At 40.6% G+C, this 15,301-nt stretch overlaps 2 protein-coding genes across 2 annotated transcripts in view; one reads left to right on the top strand and one right to left on the bottom strand.

Annotated features, from left to right (window-relative positions):
• Window positions 1-15,101, bottom strand: part of LOC144980265 (uncharacterized) — a 20,918-nt gene extending 5,817 nt beyond the window's left edge. Inside the window, exons 1-2 of the mRNA XM_078927894.1 lie at window positions 14,994-15,101; window positions 642-888 (exon numbers count right to left, since the gene is read on the bottom strand). Coding sequence (XP_078784020.1) covers window positions 642-872 — 231 coding nt within the window. The 5' untranslated portion in view covers window positions 873-888; window positions 14,994-15,101. The remainder of the gene's footprint in view (window positions 1-641; window positions 889-14,993) is intronic.
• Window positions 1,658-9,888, top strand: LOC144979243 (uncharacterized). The gene is made up of 5 exons (XM_078925852.1): window positions 1,658-2,526; window positions 2,795-5,165; window positions 6,884-8,348; window positions 8,907-9,046; window positions 9,841-9,888. The coding sequence occupies exons 1-5, from the start codon at window positions 1,658-1,660 to the stop codon at window positions 9,886-9,888; spliced, it is 4,893 nt and encodes a 1,630-aa protein (XP_078781978.1).
• Window positions 15,102-15,301: the final 200 nt, after the last annotated feature.

The following is a 15,301-nucleotide window of genomic DNA, read 5'->3' as shown; positions in this document are numbered from 1 at the left end:
GAGACATGTCGCCTGTTAGGCGACATTACAATTATTTTCGGACAAAGACAACGCTGTTAACGGTCAGGAACTCATTTTACACCTGAGTACGGTGAGAGAAATAGAATAAAGAGCGTTCTCCAAGGACTCAACTATGCGCTGAGATGAGCGAGGCTCGAACCCAGGACTTTCCGATCCGAAAGCGAGTGTCATGCCATAAGACCACATAGCCGCACAAACTGTCGAATTCATTGTGTGCTTATGAAACAACAAAGAGGAAGTAAGTAAGTAAGTAAGTAAGTAAGTAAGTAAGTGAGTAAGTATCAACATCATATCGTGGCAATAGGATTCACTAGTCTGATGTCACGTCACCCAGCAACGACAAACAGCCTGGTTCTAAATAAAGAAAACGGGTACTTTTTATTCTTCATTCTGGCTAGAACTTGTTATATGTCATGTGATCAGAATGTATACAAGTCAAAACATGATCGTATTTTATAATGTTTTTCTCCTCTGGATACACTTTTATGCTCGTCGGAGAAATAACATTTCATAAGGGCGTCCGTCAATGTTCCGATAGTTTAGAGCCAGTTACTAAGTTACTAAGAGTCATTACGAGGGAAGTGACGTCATGACTGTTGAAGCCTATTCTGACGACTTACCGATCGTTGTCCTAGCCCCCCACCCGAAGATCTTATGGCTCCTCCTCCACCCCCTCCTTTACCCTCGCCGCTCCCGATCGTGTCGCTCCGGTTCCTGACCGACTCCGTCCCTGTGCCGGCCCTGGGTATGCCGCCCACCACCCTGGCTCCAGCGGTGGCGGGTTCTACCTTTAACCAAGGCAAATATCGACGAATGGCTTGCATCAGCATGGACGGTAGTCGGGATGCCATTTCAAGTCCTAACCGACTGAAAATAAATAAAGAAGAAATGTGACCCATCGTCTCAAAACGGTATTATATCGGAACGAACAAGATGTGTTGTATATTTTCTTACGCCATTTTCTTTATTGCAACAAAGAGCAGGAATTATCGGGCAATTTTCACAGATACCAAAAAGCCCGCAATTTGTTGTGTATTTTGAACGGAAGTAATCTCGAGAACGATGACGTGAGATAGGTTGGTTTTCTTTGGTGACTGTCAAAGAGGAAGCATCATGTTTTATTTGTAAACAATCTTGCCTGTAAATAAAGTGTTTAAAAGTATCTTTGGAGACTCAGTTCAATTTATTGACTAACATTTTGGTGCCGAAAACCGGGATCCTCTAGATTTTCGTTAATTGGACTGTGTGTTTTGTTTGAGAAGAAGCAGGCAAGTAGATATTCAGTTGACAGTCGTTGGTTTCATTTTCCTCCATTGTTGTTAGAAGAGGCGACGTAGTGTCCTCCAGTGTATTCGATACCACTAGTTAGTATGGAAGAAGCAAAAAAACGCAGGTCTGCAACGAAAGGATGGCTTTCACGTGAGATTCTGAATCTAAAACAGCTTGTTGCCAGATTCGACGTTTCTTCAGCTGAATTGGCCGACGCATTGGCAGATTTTAAAAGGCGACAAGATAAGTTAACATCAGTGCAAGAAGAACTCGAACTGTTGTTTTTTCTGAAGAGGACTTGCAGCGTGACATTGAAAATGAACATTCATTCCTACTTGAGTGCAGATCGGCTAAGGCGGCTGCAGAAATGAAACTAGTTGAGATTCAGACCTCCATGGAACCGGAGCGCAGTGTGAACGCTAACAATAGTGAAACGCAGGACAATGGATCAGGGCGTTTTAATCCTAGTGCAGCAAACTTGCCAAAAATACAACTGGCAGGTTTTTCGGGGGATTACACTGAGTGGCCTTCGTTCTTTGATTCGTTTCGAGCGCTTATTGATGAAGCGACGCTACCTGATATCACCAAGTTTTCGTATCTGCAATCACTGTTGTCGGGAGAAGCCCTTTCGTGTATCAAAGGACTAAGTTTGACCGGAGAAAATTATCGTCACGCACTTGAAATTCTTCGACAACGTTACGATAGAAAAGAAAAAATAGTTTTCGACCATATTCAAAAACTTCTGGCAACTGAGGTCAACGTAAGGAATGTGAAAAATATGTGGACTTTTTACAACCTAGTTCAGTCACACATTCGGAGTTTAGAGAACTTTGGAATTTCAGGGGAACAGTATGGGGTCATTTTGACACCCCTGATATTGAGTCGACTGCCAAGTGATTTTCGTATGGAATGGGCCCGAACGAGCGACAAACGAGAGTCGGACTTACTCTTTTTGATGGATTTTCTCCACGGCGAAATTCAAAGACGGGAACGTTCCCAACATTTCGATTTGCCACCAACACACGAAAAAGCAAGGGTGGCAGTGGCGTACGAGAAAAGGAAGAACACTGCGTCTGCGTTGATGACAAGTGAAAAAAGAGACAATCAGAATCGTGCTTGTGTTTGTGTTTTCTGTGGTAAAAGGGACAGCCATTACAGTGATAAATGTCCACAGCTGGCGGAAATGGACACTGAAAAAATTAGAGAGAAAACAAAGAACAGTAATCTTTGTTTCAAGTGTTTCCGGCCTTCACATTTGGCTAAGAATTGTAGATTCAAATGTTCGATTTGCCATAAAGGTCACCATAAGGTGTTTTGTTACCAAAATCAGAATGCTGCCAAACAAAACACAAACAGAGCTGAAGACAGTGCAAATGAAAATGGGGGGGGGGGGGTCAGGCAACTGCGTGATTTACGCCAAGTCTGAGTTTACAGGAAGACAGACTGTCATGCAAAGCTGCAAAGTGAAAGTCAATTATGTTGACGTTTTTGTTTTGTTTGACAGCGCTGCTGATAAAAGTTACATCTCATCCTCCTGTGTGAAGAGTTTAAAACCCAAATTTATTGGTAAGGAGGAGACATCATTTTTCACCTTTGGTGAGGGCAGACCATCAGAAAAAAGAGAAAGAAATGTTTATGAAGTTTCCTTTCAGGGTCTGAAGGGAAAGCAGTCGAAAGTCTGTTTGACAGAAATTGGTGAAATTTGTGGCACATTATACAGGCCAGGGGTGAATCTTGATTGTCTTGCTCAGTTTAAGTCTCAGGTGGGCTCAGATTTGGAATGGGGAGATGAGTATGACAAGGGTCAGAGAATGAGAGTGGATGTTTTGATTGGACTTGATAATTATTGGGAGTTAATAATACCAGGTAAGGTAATAAACAGTGAGATTGGACTTGTGGCTCAAGAGACCATTTTCGGTAAGTGGATCCTTTCTGGATCATGGCATTCCCCTGAAGTAAAGGGCAAAAACTCCCATTCACAATTTTTGACACTGGGTTGTGTACGTGATAGTACAGTGAAGAAATTCTGGGAGCTTGAGGCAATTGCGATCTTGGATGATTCGAACCACGGGGTCAATGCAGAAGTAGGGAACCCCGTATGGGAAGAATTTAGGAACAGTGTAAAGTTTGTAGATCAGAGGTATGAAGTTGCATTGCCATGGAAGGACGGGGTCATGAAGTCAGAGTTACAGAACAATTTTCAATCTGCAAAAAGTAGAGTTGAAAAGCTTGACAGGAAGCTGGGTGATGACACCAGATATGCTGATGTATTCAAAGCTCTTGAAAAGGAAGGAGTGATACATGCGGTTCCCTTGGACGAAATGCAGCCAGAAAACAGACCAGTTTATTACATACCTCACTTTCCAGTAATCAAAGAAGAGAGCGTCACGACCAAGGTCAGACCTGTGTTTGACGCCTCATGCCGTGGATCGAATGGAATATCATTGAATGATTGCGTTCATGCCGGTCCCAATCTGTTACCCAATTTGGCCGACGTCCTCCTTAGATTTCGAAGATGGCCGGTAGCCCTGACAGCAGATATCAAGAAGGCATTTCTTCAAATTAGATTGAAAAAGGAAGACCAAGACGTACCGAGGTTTCTTTTGAAGGAAGGCCAAAACATGAGAGTGATGCGCTGTGAACGAGTGATCTTTGGATGTACCTCATCACCATTTTTGTTGATTGCAACAGTCAGACACCATCTCAACAAGTATGAGAAGTCAAGGATTCTGGAAGAGATGAAAGATAACTTCTACATGGATGATCTTCTCACTGGAGCAGATGACATTGACCAGGCATGTGAAATGCAGAAGACAGCATCCAAAATCATGTCAGAAGCAAACATGCAGCTGTGCAAATGGAATTCTAACAGTTTGGCAATAAAAGAAAGAGTTCAAAAAGATTTCAGAGATGGAGTCATGCCACAGAGTGACACAACCAAAATTTTGGGATTGAAGTGGAATCCGACGGCTGATGTTTTTGAATTTATGGGTTATCCCTTTCCAACAGATGTTGTGGTAACCAAACGGTTAGTTTTGAGTTTGATGTCCAGAATTTTTGATCCGCTGGGCTTCCTCGGTCCTTTCACTATAACAGCAAAGATTGTCTTCCAAGAACTCTGGATATTGGGAGTGGAATGGGACGAAGAAATCCCAGACAGCCTAGAAAAACGGTTTTCAGCATGGATGCATGAATTGTCCATATTGTCGACATGGGCAGTACCAAGGTGTTTGGTGTTGTGCACCTGGATCAACAAGAAGAGTTTAGAAATGCATTGCTTTTGTGATGCGAGTGAAAAGGGGTATTGTACAGCTGTGTATTCAAGTGTGAAGGAAGAAGATGGACGACAGAGGATGACATTGGTTATGGCCAAGTCACGAGTGGCACCAGTAAAACAGGTCACCTTGCCTCGTTTAGAATTGTTGGGTTGTCTGTTGGGAGCCCGTCTCCTTCGTTTTGTAATTAAAGCATTACAACTGCCAGAGGAAACAAATTACAGATGCTGGACAGACTCGATGGTTGCTCTACACTGGATACGCAGTGATTCCTCAAAGTGGAAAACCTTCATTGCAAATAGAGTTTCTGAAATCCAACAACTTACTTCCCCCTCAAATTGGCAGCATTGCAAGGGATCAGAAAATCCTGCTGATTTGGGAACACGAGGAGTGACAGCAAATACCTTGATGCATTCGTCTGAGTGGATAAATGGGCCAACAGATTTTTTAGAGAAGGAAAGTCAAGAAGAGAAAATCCAAGATGAAGCGGAAGTCAACATGATATGTTCCTCAGAGTGCCAAGAGATGACACTACAAAGCAACACCCTTAGTGCAGTGCCTCTGCTACCGTTTGAACGGTGGGGAGGCTTCTCAAAGTCTGTCAGAGTAGTAGCGTGGGTGCTAAGATTTATCAGTAATTGCCGTCAGAAAGCACGCGCAGATAGAGAATACTCAGAGTGTCTCAAGGTTGAAGAGATAGTTGAAGGGAAGAGGTAACAACAAGATATGAAGTGAGTAGAAAAGTGCCAGAAGACAATAGAGAATAAAAAAATTTTTTCGCGGCGGTGGTGGGGTTTGAACCCGCGACCCTATTGGTACGACAACTCCGCCTGGCAGGTGAGAGCGTGGCTCTACCGTGTGAGCTATCCACGAACACAAAATATTCGTTTCAAACTCAAAGTCATTTCTAGATCCCTCTCTCACCCACTTCTTGAGACCGCCGATTCGTTCACCACCATCGCGAAGTAATTTTGACCAGCAGTTAAGCTTAATAGCCAATATTCTCATCACAAACATATAACATAGAAACGATTGAGACATTGAGTATGCTCCGGTGTATGGGGTGAATTTTTAATTCAGAAAAGTGAGTGGAGCAGGCACTTATGTTGGTAACAACAAGATATGAAGTGAGTAGAAAAGTGCCAGAAGACAATAGAGAATAAAAAAAAAATTTCCGCGGCGGTGGTGGGGTTTGAACCCGCGACCCTATTGGTACGACAACTCCGCCTGGCAGGTGAGAGCGTGGCTCTACCGTGTGAGCTATCCACGAACACAAAATATTCGTTTCAAACTCAAAGTCATTTCTAGATCCCTCTCTCACCCACTTCTTGAGACCGCCGATTCGTTCACCACCATCGCGAAGTAATTTTGACCAGCAGTTAAGCTTAATAGCCAATATTCTCATCACAAACATATAACATAGAAACGATTGAGACATTGAGTATGCTCCGGTGTATGGGGTGAATTTTTAATTCAGAAAAGTGAGTGGAGCAGGCACTTATGTTGGTAACAACAAGATATGAAGTGAGTAGAAAAGTGCCAGAAGACAATAGAGAATAAAAAAATTTTTTTCGCGGCGGTGGTGGGGTTTGAACCCGCGACCCTATTGGTACGACAACTCCGCCTGGCAGGTGAGAGCGTGGCTCTACCGTGTGAGCTATCCACGAACACAAAATATTCGTTTCAAACTCAAAGTCATTTCTAGATCCCTCTCTCACCCACTTCTTGAGACCGCCGATTCGTTCACCACCATCGCGAAGTAATTTTGACCAGCAGTTAAGCTTAATAGCCAATATTCTCATCACAAACATATAACATAGAAACGATTGAGACATTGAGTATGCTCCGGTGTATGGGGTGAATTTTTAATTCAGAAAAGTGAGTGGAGCAGGCACTTATGTTGGTAACAACAAGATATGAAGTGAGTAGAAAAGTGCCAGAAGACAATAGAGAATAAAAAATTTTTTTCGCGGTGGTGGTGGGGTTTGAACCCGCGACCCTATTGGTACGACAACTCCGCCTGGCAGGTGAGAGCGTGGCTCTACCGTGTGAGCTATCCACGAACGCAAAATATTCGTTTCAAACTCAAAGTCATTTCTAGATCCCTCTCTCACCCACTTCTTGAGACCGCCGATTCGTTCACCACCATCGCGAAGTAATTTTGACCAGCAGTTAAGCTTAATAGCCAATATTCTCATCACAAACATATAACATAGAAACGATTAAGAGACCATCTTCATCAATGAAAGGATTCAATTTACGCAACGGAGACCCCTTAGCCACCCTGTTCCCCAATTGAACTTGTCTCACTTCTTCAGAAAAATACTGAGCTTGAACTGTTCTCAAAAGCACAGAGGGTGCTTTTGAGAACAGTTCAAGCTCAGTATTTTTCTGAAGAAGTGAGACAAGTTCAATTGGGGAACAGGGTGGCTAAGGGGTCTCCGTTGCGTAAATTGAATCCTTTCATTGATGAAGATGGTCTCTTGAGGTTGCAAGGACGACTTCAGTTTGCTTCAGCGTCATTTGAGTGCAAACACCCAATTATTTTGCCGAAATGTCATGTTTCAGAGTTATTGACAAGTCGTGAGCCTTTTGAATCGAAGCACGCAGGTGTTCCACACATGATATCTTCTATCCGGAACGAGTTCTGGATAATCGGGTTGAGAACATTAGCAAGAAAAGTAAAAAGGCAGTGTGTCAGGTGCTCTAGATATGACTCTTTACCATGCCAACAGCCAATTGCTCCTCTCCCCAAGGAGAGAATTAGCAGATCTGAACCCTTTTCTGTAACAGGGGTAGACTTTGCCGGGCCTATATTTACCGCAGACTTTGTTGGGAAAAAGCACTACATTTGTTTGTTTACATGTGGTGTAACAAGGGCCATTCATTTGGAGCTTGTGGACAGTTTAACAGTTGAACAGTTCATGATGGCATTCAAACGATTTGTGTCAAGAAGACGTATGCCAGTGACTGTTATGAGTGATAATGCTAAAACTTTTCAGTCAGCGTCAAGAAAATTGGCAGAAGAATATGGTGATAAAAGTCCCAAATGGAAGTTTATCAAACCTAGAAGCCCATGGGTTGGAGGAATTTGGGAACGCCTTGTCCGTTCTGTTAAGTCCAGTTTAAAGAAAAGTATCAGTACCAGATGCCTTACAAAATCAGAACTTATCACACTGTTATGTGAAATAGAAATGTGTGTCAACAGTCGTCCACTCACATTTGTCGGGGACACGCTAGATAGCTGGGAAGCTCTCACTCCTAATCACTTTCTTATTGGTGGAAACATGGCCGCCATGGGTTCGAACCTTAGCCCTGCGAGTGTAACGGCAAATGACTTGCGCCAAATGGCAGCATCGAGGTCAGAAGAGTTAGAGAAATTTTGGTCTATTTGGAGACAGAGTTATATCAGAGAGTTACCTCATGCTCCTATGGCAAAAGCAAAGGGGAGTCTGAAACTGAACGATGTTGTTATCATCAGAGAAGACAATTGTTCAAAATTGTATTGGCCACTTGGTAGAGTGACAAAGCTAATTCCCAGTAAAGACAAGCTTATAAGAACAGTAGAAGTAAAAACAAAGAAAGGGTCGTTTATTAGACCAATACAAAGACTGCATCTTCTTGAACTAGAAGGCAGAGGGTCTATGAGTGATGATAACGAGGCTGATTCACAGCGACCAGAAAGTAGTGATGGTTCGAACCTTCCTAAAGAAGTAGGAGTTAGTGTTGGACAGGAAAATTATGGAGTTCGAACAAGAGCAGGGCGCACCGTGAAGCCTAAATGTATTTTTAGCCTCTAGACGTATTGTATCATCTTATTATTTCCATATATTCAGTTATATTGTGTTACGATTAGTAGTCTTATATATAAAGACTTGTTTGCTATGTTTATTCTAATGTATATTGATGGTATAATTTTGCTCTCCCAAATAGCTAAGATGGTTTATTATTGTTGTCAGTAGTGGCGGCTTTATGCATACGACTAATACTAATACATAATGAGTTGATCAAAACGAGTGGGCATTTCCTGAAGATGGGTTATTGCCGCGTTGCTATCCTTTTTTATGGGGGTTTGATTGCATTTTATAGTTTTTCAGTTGAAATTATTTTAATTCCTTGCATCATTTTAGTTTGGATTTGTTTTGCATTTTTTACGCGATTTTGCATATATGTTCAGATTACGATAAGGTTTAAATTGTACCAGTAGTACTCTGGTCATCTTTTTTATTTTTGTTTCCCTCTCTTCTCTACTCCACCATTGGAATTATGTTTGTAGTACGGTTTTGCGGTTTGACATTATTTTGACAGTTGGATATTTCATGTTATTCATCATTATCCAAGGTGGGGAGAATGTTGTATATTTTCTTACGCCATTTCTTTATTGCAACAAAGAGCAGGAATTATCGGGCAATTTTCACAGATACCAAAAAGCCCGCAATTTGTTGTGTATTTTGAACGGAAGTAATCTAGAGAACGATGACGTGAGATAGGTTGGTTTTCTTTGGTGACTGTCAAAGAGGAAGCATCATGTTTTATTTGTAAACAATCTTGCCTGTAAATAAAGTGTTTAAAAGTATCTTTGGAGACTCAGTTCAATTTATTGACTAACAAAGATGATTCAAAGCCGAATTTAGTGTTAACACTGGTCAAGAATATAAATTGTTGGCATGAGCAACCTAAAATATCGTTGTCATTTTACTCAATAAAACATAGAAACTCAACGCAAGTCTGATATGTCTGGCTATAAATTTAATTTTCAACATCTAAATCAACCCGACTTAATACCGTTTTGAGGCGAAGGGTCACAAATAATACATAGATAGAACGAAGTTGACGTCACTCAGGTCTTTGTTATTGTTTTTTTTTCATCCACGTTTATGAGTAATGTTCACTAAACTGTATTAAACTGACTATAAACATTCATGGATACACACAGTTTTGTGTGTTGCTCCGTTATACTTCCGGATGGCAATGTTATGAGATTCTTAACCAAGCGCATACTATCAATAACCCGCTATAAATGACCAATATTACACATCTTGTCGTGTATTGGTCTATTCTATTTCCGGATGGCAATGTTGTGACTAACTTAGCCAAACGCACACTATCTATATGACAAATGTAATGGAAGCTTCAATGTTGTGGACGTTTCGGGTTTCCCCTTTGTTGAATGAAATGATGATTGAAGCACTAAAGAGTATGAATTTGTATTATCGGAATGAAAACAACTCGCTGATTTTAAGTAAAACTTTTTTTTATTCACATTTTTTGGTAGTCCTTCAAAGCCAGTCGGCACATGGAGCCGGCGTTTATGCAGGTCTGACATCCGAACATGGGCCTAGTTTAACATTGTAGTAATGGACAAAGTTTTTGCGTCATATTTTGAGCTTCCCATTACAACAATGAGCCCATAAGGAAGTGGGTTATCGGTTATCAGACCTGAAAATAAGTGCACGTCGGTAGACGCCGATTGGGATGACATCGTTCGTTATTGCCCAATATTTTCTTAATGATTTGAAAGTAAAAAAATATATTTAATCACAGGGGGAGACCTTCCAAAAGCTCCTAGCGCTAGCATTTCTTCCAATTCGTATTTTCACTGTGGGTCTTTTGTCAGGCGTTTATTTATTCAATTTGTTATCATATATCTAGAAAGAAGCAATTTAAAAACTCTAGACTTGTGAAAGATTAAGATAGATAGATTTGTAAAAGTTTAAAATGTCCTAATTTTTCCATTGTTTTGATTCTCAGCCGCCATTTTGATTTGTGAAGTATTGAAAGGTAGTGCAAAGCAGTCCAAAGTTGTTGTTTTTTTTTTTTCTATTAGGGTTAGCTCAAGATCGGAGGATTTTTTTTCTGTTAGGGTTAGTATAAATCTTAGTAAATGTGATAGCCTGTTTTTTTTTCCTGTTAGGGTTAGTTAAAAGTACTTGGGTTTTTTTTCCTATTTTTTAAAGGGTTAGTTGAGGGAATAGTATATGAGTTGTTTCTCTTTGTAGGAGCTTTCAGAAGACCTTTTTTCTATTAGGGTTAGTCATAAGTCTCAGTAAAGGTGCCCGGGTGTTTGTCTTTCCTAAGAATTAGTTAACGGTACCAGGTTTTATTTTTACTAAGGGTTAGTTGAGGGAATATTTGAGTTGTTTCCCTTATCACTAGGAGCTCTCGGAAGGTAGCGCCTTTTACAAATCTATTTGTTCTAGAGTTTTTAACATGCTTCTATCTGATGACAAATTGAATAATTAAACGCATGTCAAATGATTGGTACTACCGCAAACTCCTCGGGGACCCAAATAATTTTTGGGTTTTGGGAGGGGGGAACCTTTTTTTTTTAAAAGTCTCTCCCCTCCCAAATCTCCTACTAGACTTTTTTATTATTAAAAAAAAGGTCCCCCCCCCCCCTCGCAAACCCCCAAAATTATTTGGGTCCCCGAGTTTGCTGTAGAGAGCTGAGCCGGTGTTACCAATACTTAGCTTCTATAACCAGGACAAATCATTCGTTTGGACAGAAAAATAAATAAAAACTTACCGCTTACCGTCAAAAGCAGTTTAGATTTGAAGATGCATTTGTTTTCTATCAAAAAACATTCGGTAATGGACAATCCTTGATGAATTTCAAAAGTTGTGTTGAAATTATATCCTAATTGTTTTCATGATTAATTCCTCGCGAAATCGTGTGGGTCCCGTTTCTGTTATCAAGGTTCCGCCTAGCCAGGCAGGATTGCCAGATCATTTTTGAGTAAGAGACCAAACTAGCTATAGCAAGAGGCCAGATTCCTCGGCAGGAGCCCAAATACCACCAAACCCACCTTAGCCTCGCGAAAACTCTTTAGATTTGTTAAACAATTTAGATAGGATAAGGAAAATTCGTATATATAGAAGCATTAGCAAATGCAATCTGTGGCGTTAGCACGTGTTGCATTTAGATATTTAGATTGCCAAATAAAATAAGTTTTACCGGTACCAGAGTAAAACGATATAACGGGGAAAGTCAGAGGAAGCCAAAAAGTTGGTTACAGGAGGCCAAGTGGCCAAACCAAATGCAATTTGGTGCATTAGTGCAGTAAAAATTGGTGCGCAAAATTAGTTCGTAGCGGATGCGAGACTGCGTGCATGTGCGTGTGTGTGTGTGTGTGTGTGTGTGTGTGTGTGTGTGTGTGTGTCTCTTTCTTTTTTTTTTTTTTTTTTTTTTTTGGGGGGGGGGGGGGGGGGTGCGTACACGGTAACGGGGCATCTCGCCTCAGGATCTACGTACACGTAAACTGATTTACCGTTGCAACACATGCAATAGATGGTCCTCGCTGTCGTGACCGCGCGCGCGCTCGTGTGTGTGTGTGTGTGTTATATTTTTAAAAATCAAAACAATTTTAACCATTAATGGCGAGATTCCATCTTACACTCCCCAAACTCCAGATCTTAGTCTTAATGTTATCATTAAAAGACAAGCTTTGCGATTTATAGTTTAATTGAAGCCCGAGTCGAAATATACTCTTACTACTGCTCTCTTGGTGGAAACGATTTATTCTGCATAAGCAATCTGCAGAAAAAAAAACTGTCACTGTAAAAGGTTAACGTTTCACGAAGTACGCTCCGTGAACACCGCTGTAACATTCCTTTGATCTACATCATCAGGCAACCCATTGTTTCTTTCATCTTTTCCCATTCCCCCTTACTATCCCCCCCCCATTCCCCCGCCCATCTCTCACTCTCTCTCTCTCTCTCTCTCTCTCTCTCTCTCTCTCTCTCTCTCTCTCTCTCTCTCTCTCTCTCTCTCTTTTGTCATAATGTTATCCCTTCCCCTTCCCATCTCATTGTAAAATGAAAACGTTCTGCTGTTTGCAGATACATGTATGATTGTTTTGTTTTTTCTCTCTCACTAGGCATTTGAAAAAAAAAACAAAAACCTGAAAAAAAAAAAAACAACTTAACCTTTTAAAGGCGAATATCAATCTTACTTGGACCAAAAATAAAATCTTACCGTTTTCATCAAAAGACAAAAAAAAAACAAAATACAATTTAAAAACATGAGCTTTTATATAGGGCAATATCCACCCAACGTGCTCAAAGCGCTTTTTATCAATATTCTTACTGCTCTTATGGTGGAAACGTTTTTGTTTTTCTGCGTTAAAAAATAATATAAATGAAGACTATTATTTGAAAACAAAAAAAATCAGTGTCACTGGCAAAGGGTTAATTGCAGTACTCCTGCATCCTGTGAGACTCCTACGGCACTTGCTAATCATAAAAAAGGAAATAGCAATCAACAATACTAAGGTGAAAAAAAAAGGTGGGGGGGGGGGGGGGGAGCAAATCCAGTAGCAATGCAACCTTTTAGCGGCGAAATTCGATCTTTGACCTAACACCAAATCTTCTATCATCAAAAGACAAGTAACGGCAAAACGATTATAGACAATTGAAGTCCGAGTTGCGATAGTCTGACTGCTCTCTTGGTGGAAACGCTGCATTCCCCGTTAACAATAATAAAGATAAAAGCAAACTATTATCTAAAAGCAAAAAATTTGCTTCGCCGTTAAGGGGTTAAGAACACCTGCAACTGCTGCCAGCATCCTTGAGATGCTCTACGTCACCCAAGGTCACCACGTCTCCCTTTCGTCTTCATGCAACACCCCCCCCCCCCCTCACCCTCCACTCTCATGGTGGTGGTGGCGGCGGATAAAAAAGGCCTTTTTTTCTTTTATTCAATCAACTTGACCGCTGGTGGACCCTAGGCCTCTCTACAAGTCCAAGAAATAATACTCACTTTTTCTCTGCTCCAACGAAAATATCTACCCCCTACCGGTCTAATTATTTGTAGCAGACGTCAAATTTCTCAAAACGGTCACGTGACACTGTAAAAACAACACAGGAAGTCCATGAAAGCTTAAATCGGGTAAGTTCGCCGACGGGGAAATTCGCCGCGACCCTCCACCCCCAAGAAATAATGCTTGGTGAAAGAATCGGGTAAGTTCGCCGACGGGGAAATTCGCCGCGACCCTCCACCCCCAAGAAATAATGCTTGGTGAACATTTATCCTTACACCCCTCACGTTGGAATAGTCCATATTCAAAAGACAAGATGTGAATGTACGTATTGCTTCAGTTTGAAGGAAGCAAATGAGAAATCTTTAAGAGTTATAGCACTTCAAAATGACATGTAGTAATCAAGATGTTGTGACATCCTTGACTTTTTTATTGTAAAGGCAACCCTACACTAACGTTCCCCTAGTTTGTGCAGTTGAATGTGAAGGCCCTGGTCACAAAATCAATGTTGTATTGACTTTGTGGTCATCCATATCCATTTTATTTTCATTATCAGTGTATATTATCGTCAGAAAAATATTTCTAAAAATTGTAATACAATATTTCAAAAATCTATAATTTCGGGTAAATTCACCGGTACTCTCGGGTAAATTCGCCGCACATCACTATCATCATACTATGATTATTCCAAAGACGATTTTAGTGTGCAATAGACGCTGTGAGTTAGCACTAAAATATAACTAAGTTAAGAAAAGTAAATAATAAATATGTAAGTGGGTTTAATAACCACAAATCAGTCGACTCGGGTATGGATGGGCAGCAGGCTATGAACTTGTGATTGGCATTGTAATGTATCCACAGGAAGGCACTTTACATACATCATCACACTCAATTCAAGTGCCAATAAATATGTGTTAATATTGCAGTATTGGATAATGTAGAGAAATTTGAGGACAAGAAGAGTTTAAGAAATGGAAATTGTTCCTCATATTGTCTTGTAGGGAGAAAAACTAAGTACAAAATCTCGCGGCGAAGTTACCCGCCAGTGGTGGCGAAGTTCCCCGACGTGCGTCGAATGTACCCGACAACAGTGGCAGTTTTAAAAGGACTTTTATGAATAAAATACAATATAAATCTACGTTAACACTTCACAAAAAAATAATTGATTGGCCAGGTAAACTTATTGTCAGTGTTTGGGTTGCCCAATTGGCAAATTGGCCTCCCACGGTAGGCCAGAAGTGAGACAGTGAAAAAACGGCGAAATTACCCGATTTTACCCTATTTACGGCATTTCCTTTGAACCGTGTAAACAACAAAATTTCGTTTTCATTCGACTCAACGGGTCAGATTGGCCGGTATTTTTTTAACGAACTAAAGTTCTGAAAAATCAAAATGTTTCTTAGAAAGGTGAAAGATGCTAGTTTTTGAAACAGAGGTAGGTTTTTTTAAAAAAATCTTTATATTTTACGTGAATGCATGCTCAAGGCGAGTTGGACGTGCAGCGGAGGTTGGTAGGCCAAAGGCGAGGCTCTCTAGTACCAAAAGATCCACGGTGAAGTTACAAATTGAAAGAAATGCATGCGCTAGGAGCTTTTGGAAGGTCTACCAAAAAACAAAACAATCAAACAACTTAACCATAGATAAAATGATAATACCCTGATATGACACTTGCCTTATAAAATATAGATGCAGTAAAATAAGAAAGTCCAAAATGAAAAATGAAGAGAAATATCTTGTCCTCTTAGATAAAATGAACCGTCCAATGTTTAGTAGTGGTGCCTTTTTGTGTATATAATTTGGTGCACCTTGGTGTAAACGGGAAATTCCTTCACAACTTTGAGTAAATGTTGCTGCTCGAAGCTCGAAGAAATATGAAATTGAATGTGAGCTTCAATTTTATTACAATAACAGAGCAAATTAACGTTTCGGATTTCCCTTTTATCAACAAACAGATGAATGAAACACTACAGATGAATGAGA

The sequence above is a fragment of the Berghia stephanieae genome, chromosome 9 (assembly GCF_034508935.2).
Source record: "Berghia stephanieae isolate SIO BIC M18660-M18661 chromosome 9, UCSD_Bste_1.3, whole genome shotgun sequence".
Classification (NCBI taxonomy): Eukaryota; Metazoa; Mollusca; class Gastropoda; order Nudibranchia; family Aeolidiidae; genus Berghia; species Berghia stephanieae.
Note: the sequence above shows the minus strand (reverse complement) of the source record. Positions and strands in the feature narration are given on the sequence as shown.